Raw genomic sequence first — 16,110 nt, 5'->3', positions numbered from 1 at the left:
ACCAGGCTAGGTCTGAGCTAGGCTAGGCCAGAGCCTTAGATATAGACAGAGTTACGCAAACTGCGTTCACACTTCATGGGGCTTCAGTCCAATGGCGGCTCTCCTACAGAGACTTCTATTGGTCACTTCATGGGGCTTCAGTCCAATGGAGGCTCTCCTACATAGACTTATATTGAGAATGGGGACAACCAACTGGGACAAGTCCTGGACCGGAAGTAGGCAGAAATGCATTGGACTCGGGCTACAGCCCAGTTTTAATGATCATAAATCCCTTTATTTTAAATTGTTTTGTATTAATAGTACAACATAAACATTAAAGAGACTTTAGTTGTTACTGTACAATACTTTAAAACAGTTGTCATGTTGCACACATGCTTATAAAATAGCTCTTGTTTTGCGCCGCCCTCGTTGAAAACAATGTATTTCCAACTCCAGCTCAGTTCAGGCTGCATGAACAGCGCTCGGTTTCTGCCCCCTCTTCTATTAGATGGCTCTGGGCTAGGCAGGACCAAACACTTGAATGACCTATTATTACCCACTGACTTTCTTTTGATTTAGGCCAGGATCGTAGTTATAATGATTTAGACCAGGATCATACTTGTGATGCATTATAATATTATATTGTATTATGTCTGGTGTTTAGCCCAGTTTCAATCATGTCGGTATCAATATCATAATAATTAATTGCATTTTTATAGCACTTTTCCAAGTGCTCAAAGCGCTTTACAATGGTTCATTCATTGGGAGGTGAAGCGGCGAACAGTCGACGCCAGCGTCCTCACTTCCCACATTCACACATGGTGGCTCTGGTTCACACCGCAATGTAGGGTTCAGTGTCGTGTGTGTGTGAGTGTTACAGATTAGTGAACTCATTACAAATTATGTAATTTCATGTGACACGTGTGCGTGCACACTGCACACTGGTTGGTAGTAGGGTTATGAGGGTTCAGAGCATAAGGCTGATGTTTGGGAATTGACTATTGACTATTATAGCACCAGGATGAATAGACTCAATACTTTATTAACAGTTTGCAAAAAGTACAGAGGTACATTTATACAATAATTCTAAAAGGATAACATCAAACGCTTGTTTCCATTGTGATCCTGTGTATTCAATTCATCAAGACACATAACGACATACGGTACTATACGCTATATACCAAAAATTGATACTAGGAGCAGTAAAAGTATATTTACAGAAAAACGGTGGAGGTTAATTTCTTTTGACAAACTAGAAGACTTGTCAAGGTGACGGTCCAGTTCCAAATTGCAGACAGGTGCTCTTTTATGGTGAGATAGGCATATAGGGAGTCATGCTTTTTGATGGTTGGTGGTAGTAGCCTGGCTAATAAGCCAGACTCAAATCACACTGTCGTGTGGTATTTGAGTCTGGAGATGCTGTGTATGGATCTTGTTTCCCGGGGGGCGGGTTCAAACATTTTCTCTTTGACGCAATTGGTCAGAGCTACTGTCAGTCAAAGGTCTCAAGCATTGAACGTCACTGTACCAAAGCCCGCCCATATTGCATACCGTGTCCCGATTGGCCACACCAGTTCTCTGGTGTAGGAAATGGGCATACAATTGAGCCTCTCCAGACCGTAATCCGCCGGCAGGCAATTTATTTTTTGCCAACGGCTGATTCGGTCTGGTTTAGCCAGGCTATGGTGGTAGGGCATTCCACATTTTTGAGTGGTGCAACCACTCCAAGGAACAGCAATGTCCCTATGGGACTATGGGACGGACTATGGGACTATGTCCCAATGTTTAGAGTACCAGTAGGGGGAAAAGTGGCGCTGTTGTGCCAGAAACAGAGAGAGAGACAGTGTTGCACTGTTGCCTGCTAATTACAGAGAAGAGAGAGCGAGAGGCAGGGGGAGAGTTGCACCACTCAGTTCACACATTTGACTGACTATGACATATAATTAATTGATTTCACCAATAATACAACAAGGCTTCTGTTTAAAAACCGAACACATATATTATCAGAGCACAGATAATGTATGATTAGCCTAGCTATCAGTTTCTCCACTTCACCACATCTTTAAAATCTTAGGTACCTGCACAGCAAGTGTGGGGCTGCTGTTTCTCCCTTTCTAGGCATTTGACCATGAAAACACCACACATCTCATTAAAATCAGAGGCCTTCAAAATAATAGCTTAAGTGTGTAAAAAGGGAGAAAAAATGTACTCATCGATTCTAAGGCACTGCATGCTTACTTCACCCTGTGTCTAAAAATCACCAAATGTAGCCTTCAAGGGAGGGTAATCATATTTCTTTATCAATTTCTGCTTCTATGTCTTGGAGGCACCACGACCCATGATGGACTTCTTAGTGTTTCTCTCAGGTTTCAAAAGCATTATATAACATTTTGGTCCAAACAGCGCCACCAAAAGGCCAAAACTAGATGCCAAAATAGCAAATACCTCCACTACATCTGCATATTTGCCTGGAGAACTGATATATGCCGGGATGAAGGCTATCCACACGGCACAGAAGATCAACATGCTGAAAGTGATTAACTTGGCTTCATTGAAGTTGTCTGGAAGATTCCTTGCCATGAATGCTAGGAGGAAGCTGAGGAGTGCCAATAAACCAATATAACCTAGTAACACTGCAAAACCAACTGGTGATCCCACTTCACACCCATAGACTATCCTATCACTGTGGTATTGTGTGTTTTTATGAGGAGTTGGTGAGGCAGACACCAGCCATGCTGTGCAGATTATTGCCTGGATTGCAGTAAGAGTCAAAACTGTTCCTCTCTGCTGTATAGCACCAAACCACTTCATAATGTCTGCACCCCCAGGCTTTGAGGCCTTGAACACAGCCAACACCACCATAGTCTTTACCAGAATACACGAGACACACAGCACAAAGCTGATCCCAAATATTGCATGCCTCAGCTGACAAGTCCACAGTCTGGGACGGCCAATGAACAGTAGTGAGCACAAGAAACATAGTTTGAGTGACAGCAAAAGTTGGAAGCTTAGTTCTGAGTTGTTGGCTCGCACCATGGGTGTGTTTCGATGATAGATGAAGATTCCCATGACAATGGCAGAGATAAGTGTGCCTAGCAATGAGATGGTTGTCAAGGAGATACCCAGGGCCTCATGGTAGGAGAGGAACTCCACGCTCTTAGGGACACAGTGGTCATGCTGGGGATTGGACCAGAAGTCCTCTGGACAACTGAGACAGTCTGTAGAATCTAACAAGGAGGGCAAGGTTAAATGGGCAGAAAAGTACAAAATTGTCCTAAAGATTACCTATACATGTACTGTGCTGTGCATAGCTACATAATGAAAAACCTACCAGTTTGATTGCTGATCTGTCCCTCAGGACAAGCAATGCAGTCAAAGCAGCAGACAGGTTCTCCTTTCCTTCTGGCCACACGGGTTCCAGGGGAACAGCTCTCACTGCACACTGACCGAGGAGGCTTTAGAGGAAAGCAACAGTGATCATGTCAGTCTAAAATAATTGCACAGCCAAGGCTGTTTACATTCTCCGTGAATGAAACAAGTGTTGTGATTGGTCAAAAAAATATCATATCCGGTGGAAATACATCTGACGGATGTTCTGGACCGACACTTCCGGCTATGTACTCTCTGCTTTATATTGTGACCAGGCTTTTCTCTTCGCAGTTGAGTAAGCCTGGGATCAAGGCTAGGTTGCAGGCGGCCATTAAGGGTAGGGATAGGGTTACTAACATGGCCAGTTGGACCAACGGCACGTCGGAATAATGTGCCGTCGGAACAATGACACAACACCCAGACACACACACACAAACAGGCCCTATATCTGCCTCCCAGTCTGGTTGTCTAGCAGAGATAATATATTACATTAACATCATGAGCACAACATTAGCTATTGTAGAAAGTGAAAGTGACCTTTGTGGACGCAAAGCTCCAGAAGATTCTGTCTTCATCAAGGATGAGTTCCTCACCAGCTGTGGATGACGTCTTGTACACACCTACGTTGTGAAGCTTTGTGCTTCCATCAGGGAGCCACACCCAGTTTATGACATCATAGCTTGGTAAAGCGTCACCATTCTCATCAAATGATACATCATCATCAAATGATGTGGTGACCGTGAAGTTGACCTTTTCCAGGTAATACATAAGCTATAAATGGTGATGGGAAAAGTTATGAAGAGCAAGATACTATACTGCATACAATGTACACAATAGTAAAGGCCCGCCTTTAACAGGTTTTTTTGTATAAAAAAGGCAACGACAAAAATGAAACGTCGTCCATAGGAGTGGCTGCAATGGTGTATTTTCTTCTGTTTTTGTTTGTTGGTTTGTTTTATTTAACCCAGTTTGATTCCTGTATTTTTTCAGATGAAAATAAATAAAAAACTTAAAATAAAAATACACTTGTGGTTTTCAAACAGCAACAATATTCATCCTACAGTATGTCCTTTCTGTACGCTTTTGATCAAACAAAATAAAACAGGTAAACTGTGAATTAACATCCCACCTGCCATGGCTGTATTGTCTGCAAACTGGCACAGCTGTGCCCAGTGAAAGGCCCTCTTCCTGGCACACACTGCAACATGTCATGGAGGGCATGGGCCAGAGCATACACAGCCTTGTATACATTATACGTGGCTCTGAGGTCAGACATATCCAAAAAGTTAGTTTCTGCTGTTGCTAGGTCCTCGTGTCCAGTACAGGCCTGTCCACCTGCATCCACCCACTCTGACGGAAGGGGTGTAAATTTACACTGAAATGTGTGCTCCCAAAACTGCCTCACCTGAAGGAACACCATCAAGACTGATGATTAATTTAAACTTTGCACGACAAGTGCTAAAACGAACGGCACATTAAAGTAGCTTGTAAGCCTGCAAGCTACTGTAGCCTGACAGTGAATCGAGAGTTTGAGTCCCGAGCCCTATACGTCCTACTGCATATCTCTCTCTCTCTTATTCCTGTCTCTCTCTGTACTGTACTGCCTGTAATACAGGCAGAAAAGCCCTAAAAAAGGAGCTTGCAAGTACCATGACCATTGATTTTGACCTCACTTTCATCATCAAAGCAAAAACTGACCTTTAAGCTTTTAAACTTTACTTTAAATTTAGTTACTATTTTAAAAAGTAAAATGTATTACTAAAAGTAATACATTTGAAAGTATTTCAAATTGAACTCATATTATGAGTTCAATTTAAAGCTTATATACTTTAAATGTAATACCTTGTGAATATTTAAAAACTTGAACACTATAGCATCCCTATATTGGGATTAATATTGTTGACGAAAACAGCAGATCTACATCAATCTCTCAATGCATCGCATTGCATTATGAAGTTATAGAGCAACAAACAGGAAGGGGCCATGCTTTGTTTACTGGAGTTACCTGGGGGACTCCAGTAAACAAAGCATATAGGGCTCCATTTTCGTCACCTCTAAACCCCTTAACCCTAAACTTCTTTGCCTTTTTTTACTATTTTGAAAAACATTTTTGAATAGTTCAACTTTTGATTGGCTAATTGACACGTTGTGAGCTTGTAGACTGGCCATTTTAACTATTCAAAAATGTTTAGCAAAATAGTAAAAAATAAAGGCAAAGAAGTTTAGGGATAAGGGGTTTAGCGGTGACGAAAATGGAGCCCATAGGATTTAACCACTTAAACACCTGTGGGGAAGGCTTTCGCAGGACAATAGCAAATCGACCAGCTCACAATGAGTGAACTAACAGAAAACAGAAAACACACTACTAGCCTACTATAGAGCGTCGCAGTCCCGCCCTCTCGTGAGACCCGGAAAAGAAATGCCCGTTCATTTTCCTCATAGACTTTTCAAAAAGTATTTATTTAAAGACGTTTACGCCGCGGACAAAGCCAACTCTTGTCGTGACAAATCATGACAATAAACACAATGTTTTGGGCCAAACAAATAATTAGAAAGTAGAAAAAAACGGCAGGTTACAACACTTTTTTTGTAATTATTTGTTTGGTCCAAAATATTGTGTTTGTTGTCATGATTTGTCACGACTCGAGCTGGCTTCGTACGACGCTTAAAAGGTCTTTAAATAAATACTTTATGAAATGTCTATGAGGAAAATGCATTGGGATTTATTTCCTGGGCCTGGCGTCGTCATGAAAGGGGCGGGACTGCGACGCTCTATAGAGCCCTGAGGAACTCCGCTTAACCACATAGGGTTTAAGTGATTACATGGTTAAATAAGCAGACGTCAGTTTGAATGTGCAGCTATGTTAATACTATAATACTAATAAAATAATACATACCATGCTATTTTCATCTCTGTAGTCAGGGTCATTGTCAGGGTGTATTTTTGACAAGTAGTCCTTGAGACCTGGTAGGTTATCTGCACGACGGAGGGTGAAACCCAGGGTGCCTCTCAGGAAGGCCATGAAGTGAGGAGCATGGAGTATGTGAGTGTTGGCCCAGGGCAAGGTAGCTATCCACTGGAGACCTGTCACATTCTGCTTTACCACCTGGTCAAATGTGTTCATTAGACTTTTGGTTAGCTTTTAAATCTAAAATATGATAAGCAAAGCATAATATTATCTTTCCAACTTGAAAGACAGACACATACGTGTGCATGTGTGCGTGCGTGCGTGCGTGCAATTTCTTTCCTTCTTTTTTGGGATATCATTGCTGTCAGGCAGAAACTCTCTATAACTCCCTCAATGAGTGAACATGAATCATGGCACCAACCTCTTCCATGAGATTAATCATATCGGGCCCATATAAAAATGGAATGACCACACGAGCTGTGGACGTCTTCATCACAGTGACGATCCTCTGAAGTTCAGCTGGGTCTCGTTGTGGCATAAGCTCCACATAGGCCACACAGCCCAGACCGGACCTCGCCAGCTCAGACAGGAAGGACTGGGCAGGTTTACTGCTGCCCTCATGACCAACAAACACCACTCCTACCCAAGTCCATCGGAACCGCCTCAGGATCTGGAGCACAGCTCGCACCTGATTGGATAAAGAATGGATTCATATATATAATGTGTTTTCGGTAGAGTATATTAATGCAATACATATACAATTGGGCTGGTGGTATTTTGTCTCCCTGCTCTTCTATTGAGATATTTAGATCATGTCAAAGGTCATGTATCACCTATAGTAGACACAGGATCTGACACACATTTTGACCTGATTTACTTGTAATGTAACCGAGTTAATGTTACTCATAATTGGTGACAACTATTGATTATTACATTCACTAGATGAATAGAAGAAGGTGTTTGCCAAGTGTGAGGAACATGACATGAACTACTCAATACCAACATTATGTTGTCTGTAGCTGTTCACCTGGAAGTCATCACTAGGGACTGTTCTAAAAAAGGACGGGAACTGGTTCCTCTCACTCAGACAGGGGCACGTGTCAACATAACTGACCTGCCAAAGACACACAATATCTGTTAATAATAATAACGCATGGTTTTGTGAAATGTCCCCTACAATTTACAATTCATCGGCACAAGTCAAATATTTAACCCAGTCAAGGCCTTTTTAAAACCTATACCCACTCTGCTCCACTCACATGTTCTGCCTGCAATACATGTACTATGTGCATTGCTTAACATATTTCAGATTTCAAAATGAGCAAATAACCAAAATTATGCAAATCGAATCAGTCCCAAACCATCACAAGCGCTTGTTAATACTTATTTTGTGTGACACTGTATGTATGATCATGTAGTATGACATTCATTTACGAAAACACAGCAGCAATATCAAATTGGTGATGGTAAAGAGGGGTTATTTTTGCTGCAAAAATCTCTCTCTCTCTAAAATTGGTGAAGGTAAAGCGGGGTTCACGTAAATAACTTACCATGGGCACCCTGTACAAACCTAATATTCTAGAAATGTGAATAGAATTTGTTGTACACACGATTCCCAGCACCGGAGGAGAGCCAGTACAGCTCTCATCCAGCTGAAACGGCTCCTCTCTCCCAGTGATCAATGACAGCGCTGCAGGGACAGCTCCAAAGGGCATGCAGCTATCATAGAGACTGTATCCCAGAGTCACGTTGGGTAGAAGGCTCGCGTTTCTGTTGATCTCAGTAATTGCAAAAGCCATGGTCTGGGACCATCTGAACACGTTAATGGAAAAACTAAACACACAAAATGTTATACTGCAACTTTGAATATTCGACTTTGTAGAAATACACAACGTCAACTAATCTTACATAGGCCGACTAAAAAAAGAAAAAGAAAAAAAAGAGGACCCATGTCTCATACTTGCTATTCCATTTGTGATACTCACTGTTTGCAAGTCGGGTACTGTGGTTTGGAGGTGAAAGACAACTCAGGGAAAACAGACTGGATGTGGACGGGAAACGCCCCACCCAGAACAATGTCTCCAGCCTTATACATTCTGCTAAGATTAAACGGTGCCTGGAAGTCACAAGAAGAGGAAGGTGAGGAAGACAAAGGACAGAAGGAAGAGAACAACGTCATGGTCAAGTGCAGGTATGAAAACAGGCGTGTGTCTAGAGAAGCCCTCATAACTGTCCTTTCACACCCTCCTCCCGTCCTCTAAAAGTCCATTGTCCAGTTGTTAACTTTTATACACATGCTGTGCCACCCCCTATGCCACCTTATGCCACTACGTAATCTTTCACAACGCCCATCTTGGCACAAGCAGAAGTAGAGGCCGGGCTTAAAATACATTAGCAATGCTTTCATATCCAAATGTTGACTCCTGCATTATCTCAACCATGGCCATTGGCAACAATTTGTCCACTGTAGGTCATGTAAGGCATTATTTTAACAACAACAATTATTAAAGGACCAAGCAGTTCTGAAAGGACTTGGTCCTTTTTTGGAATTGCTATTTATTTTCTTCCGCCAAAAATAGCAGTTCTGGCTGAACCGTGCAGTCGGTTTTCGCGAAATTTGGAGATATGGTAGAGGGCCATGCCAAACGATGAGGATGCGAAGCCCACAACCATTGGCCAAAGGGTGGCGCTATATTGACAATGCAAACTTTGACCAGGCATAGCTCATGAACCGTTTGACCATCGGCAATGAAACCTCGACACACATATGCGTCTCCTCATGCCGAACAAGTTCCGTGCTGTTACTTTTGACCTCTGACCTCTAGATCACCCGCTATTTTGAATTATATGAAAATCAATTAAAATGCATCTCCTCCCAGGATCTTTGATCAAAATGCACGAAAACTTCTACACGTGAACTTTGGACCTATACGGACATGGGAAAATATAGTACGTTTTTTTAAGTGAAAAATTGAAGGTTTTATGAGCCAATGAAAATTGCCGGAATTGTAATTTATTTTCTTCCGCCAAAAATAGCAGTTCTGGCTGAACCGTGCAGTCGGTTTTCGTGAAATTTGGAGATATGGTAGAGGGCCATGCCAAACGGTGTGAATGCGAAGCCCACAACCATTGGCCAAAGGGTGGCGCTATATTGAAAATACAAACTTTGACCAGGCATAGCTCATGAACCGTTTGACCGTCGGCAATGAAACCTCAACACACATATGCGTCTCCTCATGCCGAACAAGTTCCGTGATGTTACTTTTGACCTCTGACCTCTAGATCACCCGCCATTTTGAATTATATGAAAATCAATTAAAATGCATCTCCTCCCAGGATCTTTGATCAAAAAGCACGAAAACTTCTACACGTGAACTTTGGACCTATACGGACATGGGAAAGTATAGTACGTGAAAAAACGAAGGTTTTATGAGCCAATGAAAATTGCTGATTTGTGACATTTTGTCTTTACTTTGTTCTGTTGTAGTGCCTGTGGCTTTGCTGACCTCTGCTGGTCTAAAGTGCCTCACCTGTCAATCACCTGAGAGATCTGGCTACCACACCCTTAGTCAGCTGTTCTTGATTAGTTGCAGTTTATATAAGTGGACCTGTGGCCAGCAGCTCATTGTCTCCCAAACACCCAAACTGAACAGTTGTGTTCCCTTTTTGTTGCTGTTATTAGTTAACACAGCGAACGCTAATCGCGTATCAATACGTTATCAATTAATCAAACGTCCGGTGCGAACCACGTATCCATACGTTCTAATCACTTTTTTATAGCATACTTTCATTCATCTTTTTACCCACCCGGACAATGAAGAACCATCCCCCTGTCATTGCTGCTTAGTCCCGCTCACGTGATCAGAAAAAAAAAAAAAAAAACCCTCCTCTCCTGAAAACAGGAGGGCGGGCCGCTTTACGTGTAGAAGCCAGTGTAAAATGGATGCGCCCATGCCGATCTAGTCGGTGTGTGAAAAGAATCAAATTTCACCTAACCTCGCCTCACCAGGCTTTCCACCTCGGACATTTCACCCAACACTATAATACTCGATTCCCCCCTCCCCTCCTGTTTCTCCAGGAGAAGGATCTTGCGACATGGGGGCTCTCCTCTGTCTCTCGGAAAAAAACATTTTGAACGGAACGCTGCCTAAACACATATGCACCGGATCGGCTTTGCAAAACGTCTGCAACACACATGGACAGATGCATGTTTCCTTCTTCATACTGTAGCGACCAAACGATCCCCGAGCCTAAAATACTACGAACTAACCACAGTATCGAGGGGCCGCCACGACAACAGACAGTGTTCCGTTGGTGGATCACGTATCGCCATGCAGAGCCGTCATAATCGGAGATCGCTCGGACGTGTGATTGTAACGCCTTTTTATTCATTATAATTGTAGTGATAAGATCGCAATGAACGCGTCGGGGACGTAATGGACCCGGGTGTAATGTATAACGAACTTTTCCGCGTCCTAAACCGTGGTGCATGCCCAGGCATGTTCCCCTATACTAGCTTGAAAAACAAAATCAGCTGATGATGACAACGCGTCTCACCGTTATACTATAGTTCTGAACCGAACGGTGGAATGGGACTTTTTATAGCCGTACGGATCAAGACTTTTGCTGCCCAATGTGCCCATGACCCCCCCCCCCCCCAATGTTACTGCGATCAAAACAATGAAAGCAGTGAGATAGATTATGCGAGGCAATCATCATCATCATCTAAAGAAAGCAGAGTTATGAAGGTTTATTGTCAGACATTGACAGGCAGATATAACAATAAACACAATAAATATGCTATACATCCTATACACCGAATGAAAGCCCTGAATGTGTACTTTTACGAGGAAAAGAGTAAACATTGATCCCATGTACAGTTTGTCATAAATTGGTTACTGGGTGGATGCACATTGCGCCCACCAGATATAACTGCAGAGAAGACATGGACCCGAACTCAATATTCACAAAATAAGGCCTATAGCGACATATAAATACTATATACCGTATGAAACAGAAGACTCTCTGCTTTCATAAGAAAAAAACTTCTACTGTAGTAATAATAAAAATCACACCCATGTGAAGTGAGTGGTGCAACTCTGTCCCATATTCTGTTCTCTGCTTATTCAATACAGCTCGCTATATACGGACTGAGGCAGAAAGTCATGTAAACCTTTTATTTACAGTTTGGTCTGTAAACTTCTACTGTAATAATAAAAATCACACCCCTGTGAAGTGAGCGTTGCAACTGAGCGTTGCACCGCGCAACTGTAGAGAACAGTTGCACCACTCACTTCACATGGGTGATTTTTATTATTACTACAGTAGAAGTTTTTTTCTTATGAAAGCAGAGAGTCTTCTGTTTCATACGGTATATAGTATTTATATGTCGCTATAGGCCTTATTTTGTGAATATTGAGGAGTTCACGTCCATGTCTTCTCTGAAGTTATCTGGTGGGCACAAGCTGCATTCAATAACCAATTACTGTCTAACTGTAGATGGGATCAATGTATACTGTTTTCCTCGTAAAAGTACACATTCAGGGCTTTCATTCGGTGTATAGGATGTATAGGATATTTATTGGGTTCAATTTTATATCTGCCTGTCAATGTCTCTGACTTTAAACCATCCATAACTCTGCTCGCTGTTCAAGATAACGCAAGTTACGAATGTAACTATGGTTATGTGAATTCCTGGATGACTGCCAGTAGGCAGTAAACAATAGTGAATATACCTCTCGCGCTCCGCGTAGGTCGAGTCTTAATATAAACAAAGTCATGTGACGTGTAGGCTGACCGTGCGTCCCGGTAGGCTATATAAGCACGTGACAGCCCGCACCCGGCCTCTTAAGAATCTTCTCGCCCTGAAAGATTCCGAGTGACCGTTATTACTGGCAGTCATCCAGGAATTCACATAACCATAGTTACATTCGTAACTTGCGTTATGTTTCATTCCTTACTGACTGCCAGTAGGCAGTAAACAATAGTGGATGACTCATACCAGAAGTGTCACGAGGAATCGAACCAACCTACTAAACTGCCGTAGCAGCCAGTGGCAGGATCGCTGACGTCAGTGAGGATCCAGAGGCCACATCAAGGCGATAGAACCTCGAGAACGTGCAAGGGGCTGTCCAAGACGCCGCCGCACAGACGTCCGCCAGTGACACCCCTCTCATCGCCGCCCAGGACGTGGCAACGCCCCTGGTAGAATGGCAGATGACCTCGGAGGGGGCAGGTTTACCAGATGCTTCATAAGCCTTCTTAATCGCATCCACTGCCCAGTGGGATAGCCGCTGTTTAGACAGCGCGCCTCCTCTATTCTTTCCGCCGTAGCACACAAACAGTTGCTCTGAGCGTCTAATATCCCGTGTTGCCTGAATGTACAGTTGCAACGCACGGACTGGACACAGTAAGTGGGCCCTTTCCTCCGCCTCGGATGTAAACGGGGGAGGATGGAATGCCGCCAACTCTATGGCCTGGTTAACATAATCGGGGGGCAGAACCTTTAGGCAAGAATGACACATTTGGCCAAAGTGTGACCCCCGTGCCGCTAGCCTTCCACCGAAGGCATGCGGGGCTAAAGGTTTTAGAAAAATGCATCTTTCATCAATTGGATGTGTTTCTACAGAACAACAATGTGCATAACAAATTCCAATCTGGCTTTAGGAAAGGCCACAGCACAGAAACAGCACTTGTAAAAGTAATGAATGATCTTAGGGTGTCTGCTGACAAGAAACATGTTTCCGTTCTTTTACTTCTAGATCTAACGGCTGCATTTGACACGATTGACCATTCAATTTTAATACAGCGTCTGGAGCACTGGGTAGGCCTGTCTGGCACGGCCCTGTCCTGGTTTTCCTCCTACCTAACAAACAGAAGCTATTTTGTCAATCTAGCTGAGTTTGACTCAGACAAACACAACATCCGTTCTGGTATTCCACAGGGCTCAATTCTTGGTCCTCTGTTATTCTCCCTGTACATACTGCCATTGGGAGAACTCATTACCAATCACGGAGTCAATTTTCATTTCTATGCTGATGATACCCAACTATATCTTTCTGTAGATCCAGATGATCTCTGTGCCTTAGACCCGCTGTTGACCTGTCTGTCTAGCATTAAATGCTGGATGAGTGAGAACTTTCTCAAGCTAAATGAGGATAAGACAGAAGTTCTCATAATCGGTTCTAGTGAGCAGAAAGAATCGATAAAAAGCAGACTTGGCAACCTGACTGTAGAAAGTAACAGTACAGTAAAGAACTTGGGGATCACTATTGATTCTGAACTGAATTTTAATTCACACATTAATCATGTTACCAAGATTGCCTTTTTTCATCTTAGAAATATTGCACGAATCAGAGCCTATTTGTCACTGGACGATGCAAAAACGCTAATCCACGCCTTTGTTTTTTCTCGGCTTGATTACTGCAATGCACTTTTTTCTGGATTGCCTAAGAAATCAACTGACAGATTACAACTTGTCCAAAATGCAGCAGCCAGAGTCTTAACTAGAACTAAGATGAGAGAACATATTACTCCAGTCTTGGCCTCATTGCACTGGCTTCCGGTTGTTTTTAGGATTGATTTTAAAATTCTTTACTTGTTTATAAAGCTCTCAATGGTCTCGCACCTTCCTACCTACATGACTGCCTGCCGAAATATGTCCCAAACCGCCCCCTAAGGTCTTCCACTGCTGGCCTGCTCGCTTTGCCTAAAAAAATGGCAACTAAAAAATACGGGGAAGCAGCTTTTTGCTTCTACGGGCCGACGGCGTGGAACAAACTCCCACTGTACCTTCGACAGGCAGCCTCTGTAGACATTTTTAAAGCTCAGCTCAAGACCCACTTTTACACCCTTGCTTTTAATTGATTTATCTGTCTTTTAAAAAAATGTTATTCATGTCCTCACTGTATTGTTTATGCCCTGCTTTTCTTTTCTTTTTTGAGCTGCATTTCATGTCATGAAAGGTGCTATACAAATAAAGTTTTATTATTATTATTATTATTAATAGAAAGTGCGTGGAGCTCACTCACACGCTTAGCTGTCGTAACTGCCAACAGAAAGGCAGTCTTAATCGATAACGAGCTCAAGGACGACCCAGCCATAGGCTCAAAGGGCGCCCTGCTCAATGCCTGCAGGACCAGAGGCAGGTCCCAAGCTGCAGTACGCCTCACCCTAGGGGGGGCGTAACCTCTTGGCACCGCGCAGAAACTGTGTCACCCAGTAATGCGCACCAACTGACCTGCCATCAATATGGCTATGATTGAAGGATATAGCGGCCGTGTGCACCTTCAAGGTGGAGGCTGCACGGCCGGCATCCAGTAGACACTGTAAATAATGTAGTACGTGTTGTATAGGGCAAGAGACTGGGTCCAGACCCCTGTCGCTGCACCATAATGAGAAAGCAGCCCAGCAATTAGAGTACACCAACCTTGTGGAAGGGGCCCTTGCATTTCGCAAGGTCTCACATATTGAGGGGCCTAGCCCACTCAAGAGTGACTGATCCCTTTCAGTGGCCATACCCAAAGCTGAAGGAGGCTCGGCGATGGATGCCACACCTTCCCGTCCAGCTGGGACAGGAGGTCTATCCTCACTGGAAGCTGCCATCGATCCCCGTTCAACAGACTGAGGAGCGTTGAATACCATATTCTCGAGGGCCACCTGGGGGCCACCAAGAGAACTCTGTCATCTGACGATCTCACCTTGTGAAGCACAGGCAACAACAGGTGGATCGGGGGAAATGCATAAAGGAGCGCTCTCGGCCAAGCGTTGGCGAGAGCGTCCATCCCGGGCGCCCTGGGATGGACGAGAGCGAGAGCGAGAGCGTCCATCCCGAGTGGGGCACTGGTCTCTGCCAGGCTGAACCACAGAGGACAATGAGTCGTGCCTTTTGAGGCGAATGGATCTACGTAGGCTACCCCGTGCCGATCCGATATCAACTGTGCCACCTGGGGGTGCAATCTCCACTCCCCAGGGGGCAGTCTCTGACGAGACAGATAATCTGCCACAGAGTTTACTCTGCCTGGCAGGTGCATAGCCCTCATCGAGGAAAGTAGAGGATAAGCCCACGTCCACAGGCGATGGGCTTCCCTCAGGGACTCCAGAGACCTGGTCCTTCCCTGATGGTTGACATGAAACACCACTGAGGTGCTGTCTGTCCGAATGAGCACGTGCTTCCCCCTGAGAAAGGGCAAGAAGTGCTTCAGCGCCAGGGAAACAGTCCGGAGTTCTAGCACATTGATATGGCGTCCTCTCCATCGAGAGCGCCATACCCCCTGGACTGACCTCCTCTGCCATACCGCGCCCCAACCTTGAGGCGAGGCATCTGTTGTCACCACCTCTCGTCTCGCCGGGACCAAGCCGAGAGGGACTCCACTCAGCAGGAATGCATTGTCCCGCCAGCGGCGGAGATAACCAAGGCACCTGCGAGTGACTCTGACCTTGACCCCCCTGTGTAGACAGGGGTCCATGTGAAGGCCATTGAACCACCTCTGTAATGGGCGTAGATGTAGCAGCCCCAGAGGAGTGATTGCTGAGACTGCAGTCAGCATGCCGAGCAGTCTGAGCCATGTTAGGACGGTCAACCTCGCCCCCAGGCGGAAAGACCGCAGGAGGTTCTGAATTCTCCCCACCCTCTGTGCAGTCGGTCGTGCCTGCATCGATACCGAAGCTAGGGACATGCCGAGGAAGGTGGTCTGTTGCGTTGGGAGCAACGAGCTCTTTTCGAGGTTTACGGTCATGCCCAGTGCCTCGAGTGAGCGAGGACTCTGGACGTCACCTGTTCCGCCTCCCTGAACGAGGGGGCGCAAATGAGCCAATCGTCTAGGTAGGGAAGTATCTTCACTCCCGACAGGCA

At 44.4% G+C, this 16,110-nt stretch overlaps 1 protein-coding gene across 1 annotated transcript; it reads right to left on the bottom strand.

Annotated features, from left to right (window-relative positions):
* Positions 1 to 2,292: 2,292 nt before the first annotated feature.
* On the bottom strand, positions 2,293 to 15,085 carry LOC306919805 (extracellular calcium-sensing receptor-like; the record flags this gene model as incomplete). The annotated part of the gene is made up of 6 exons (XM_079496355.1): positions 2,293 to 3,206; positions 3,311 to 3,434; positions 6,727 to 6,945; positions 7,868 to 8,069; positions 8,243 to 8,373; positions 14,777 to 15,085. The coding sequence occupies 6 exons, from the start codon at positions 15,083 to 15,085 to the stop codon at positions 2,293 to 2,295; spliced, it is 1,899 nt and encodes a 632-aa protein (XP_079352481.1).
* Between the last annotated feature and the right edge of the window lie 1,025 nt (positions 15,086 to 16,110).

This window comes from Electrona antarctica (genome assembly GCF_951216825.1).
Source record: "Electrona antarctica genome assembly, chromosome: 3".
Taxonomy (NCBI): Eukaryota; Metazoa; Chordata; class Actinopteri; order Myctophiformes; family Myctophidae; genus Electrona; species Electrona antarctica.
This window is presented reverse-complemented; position numbering and strand designations above follow the sequence as displayed.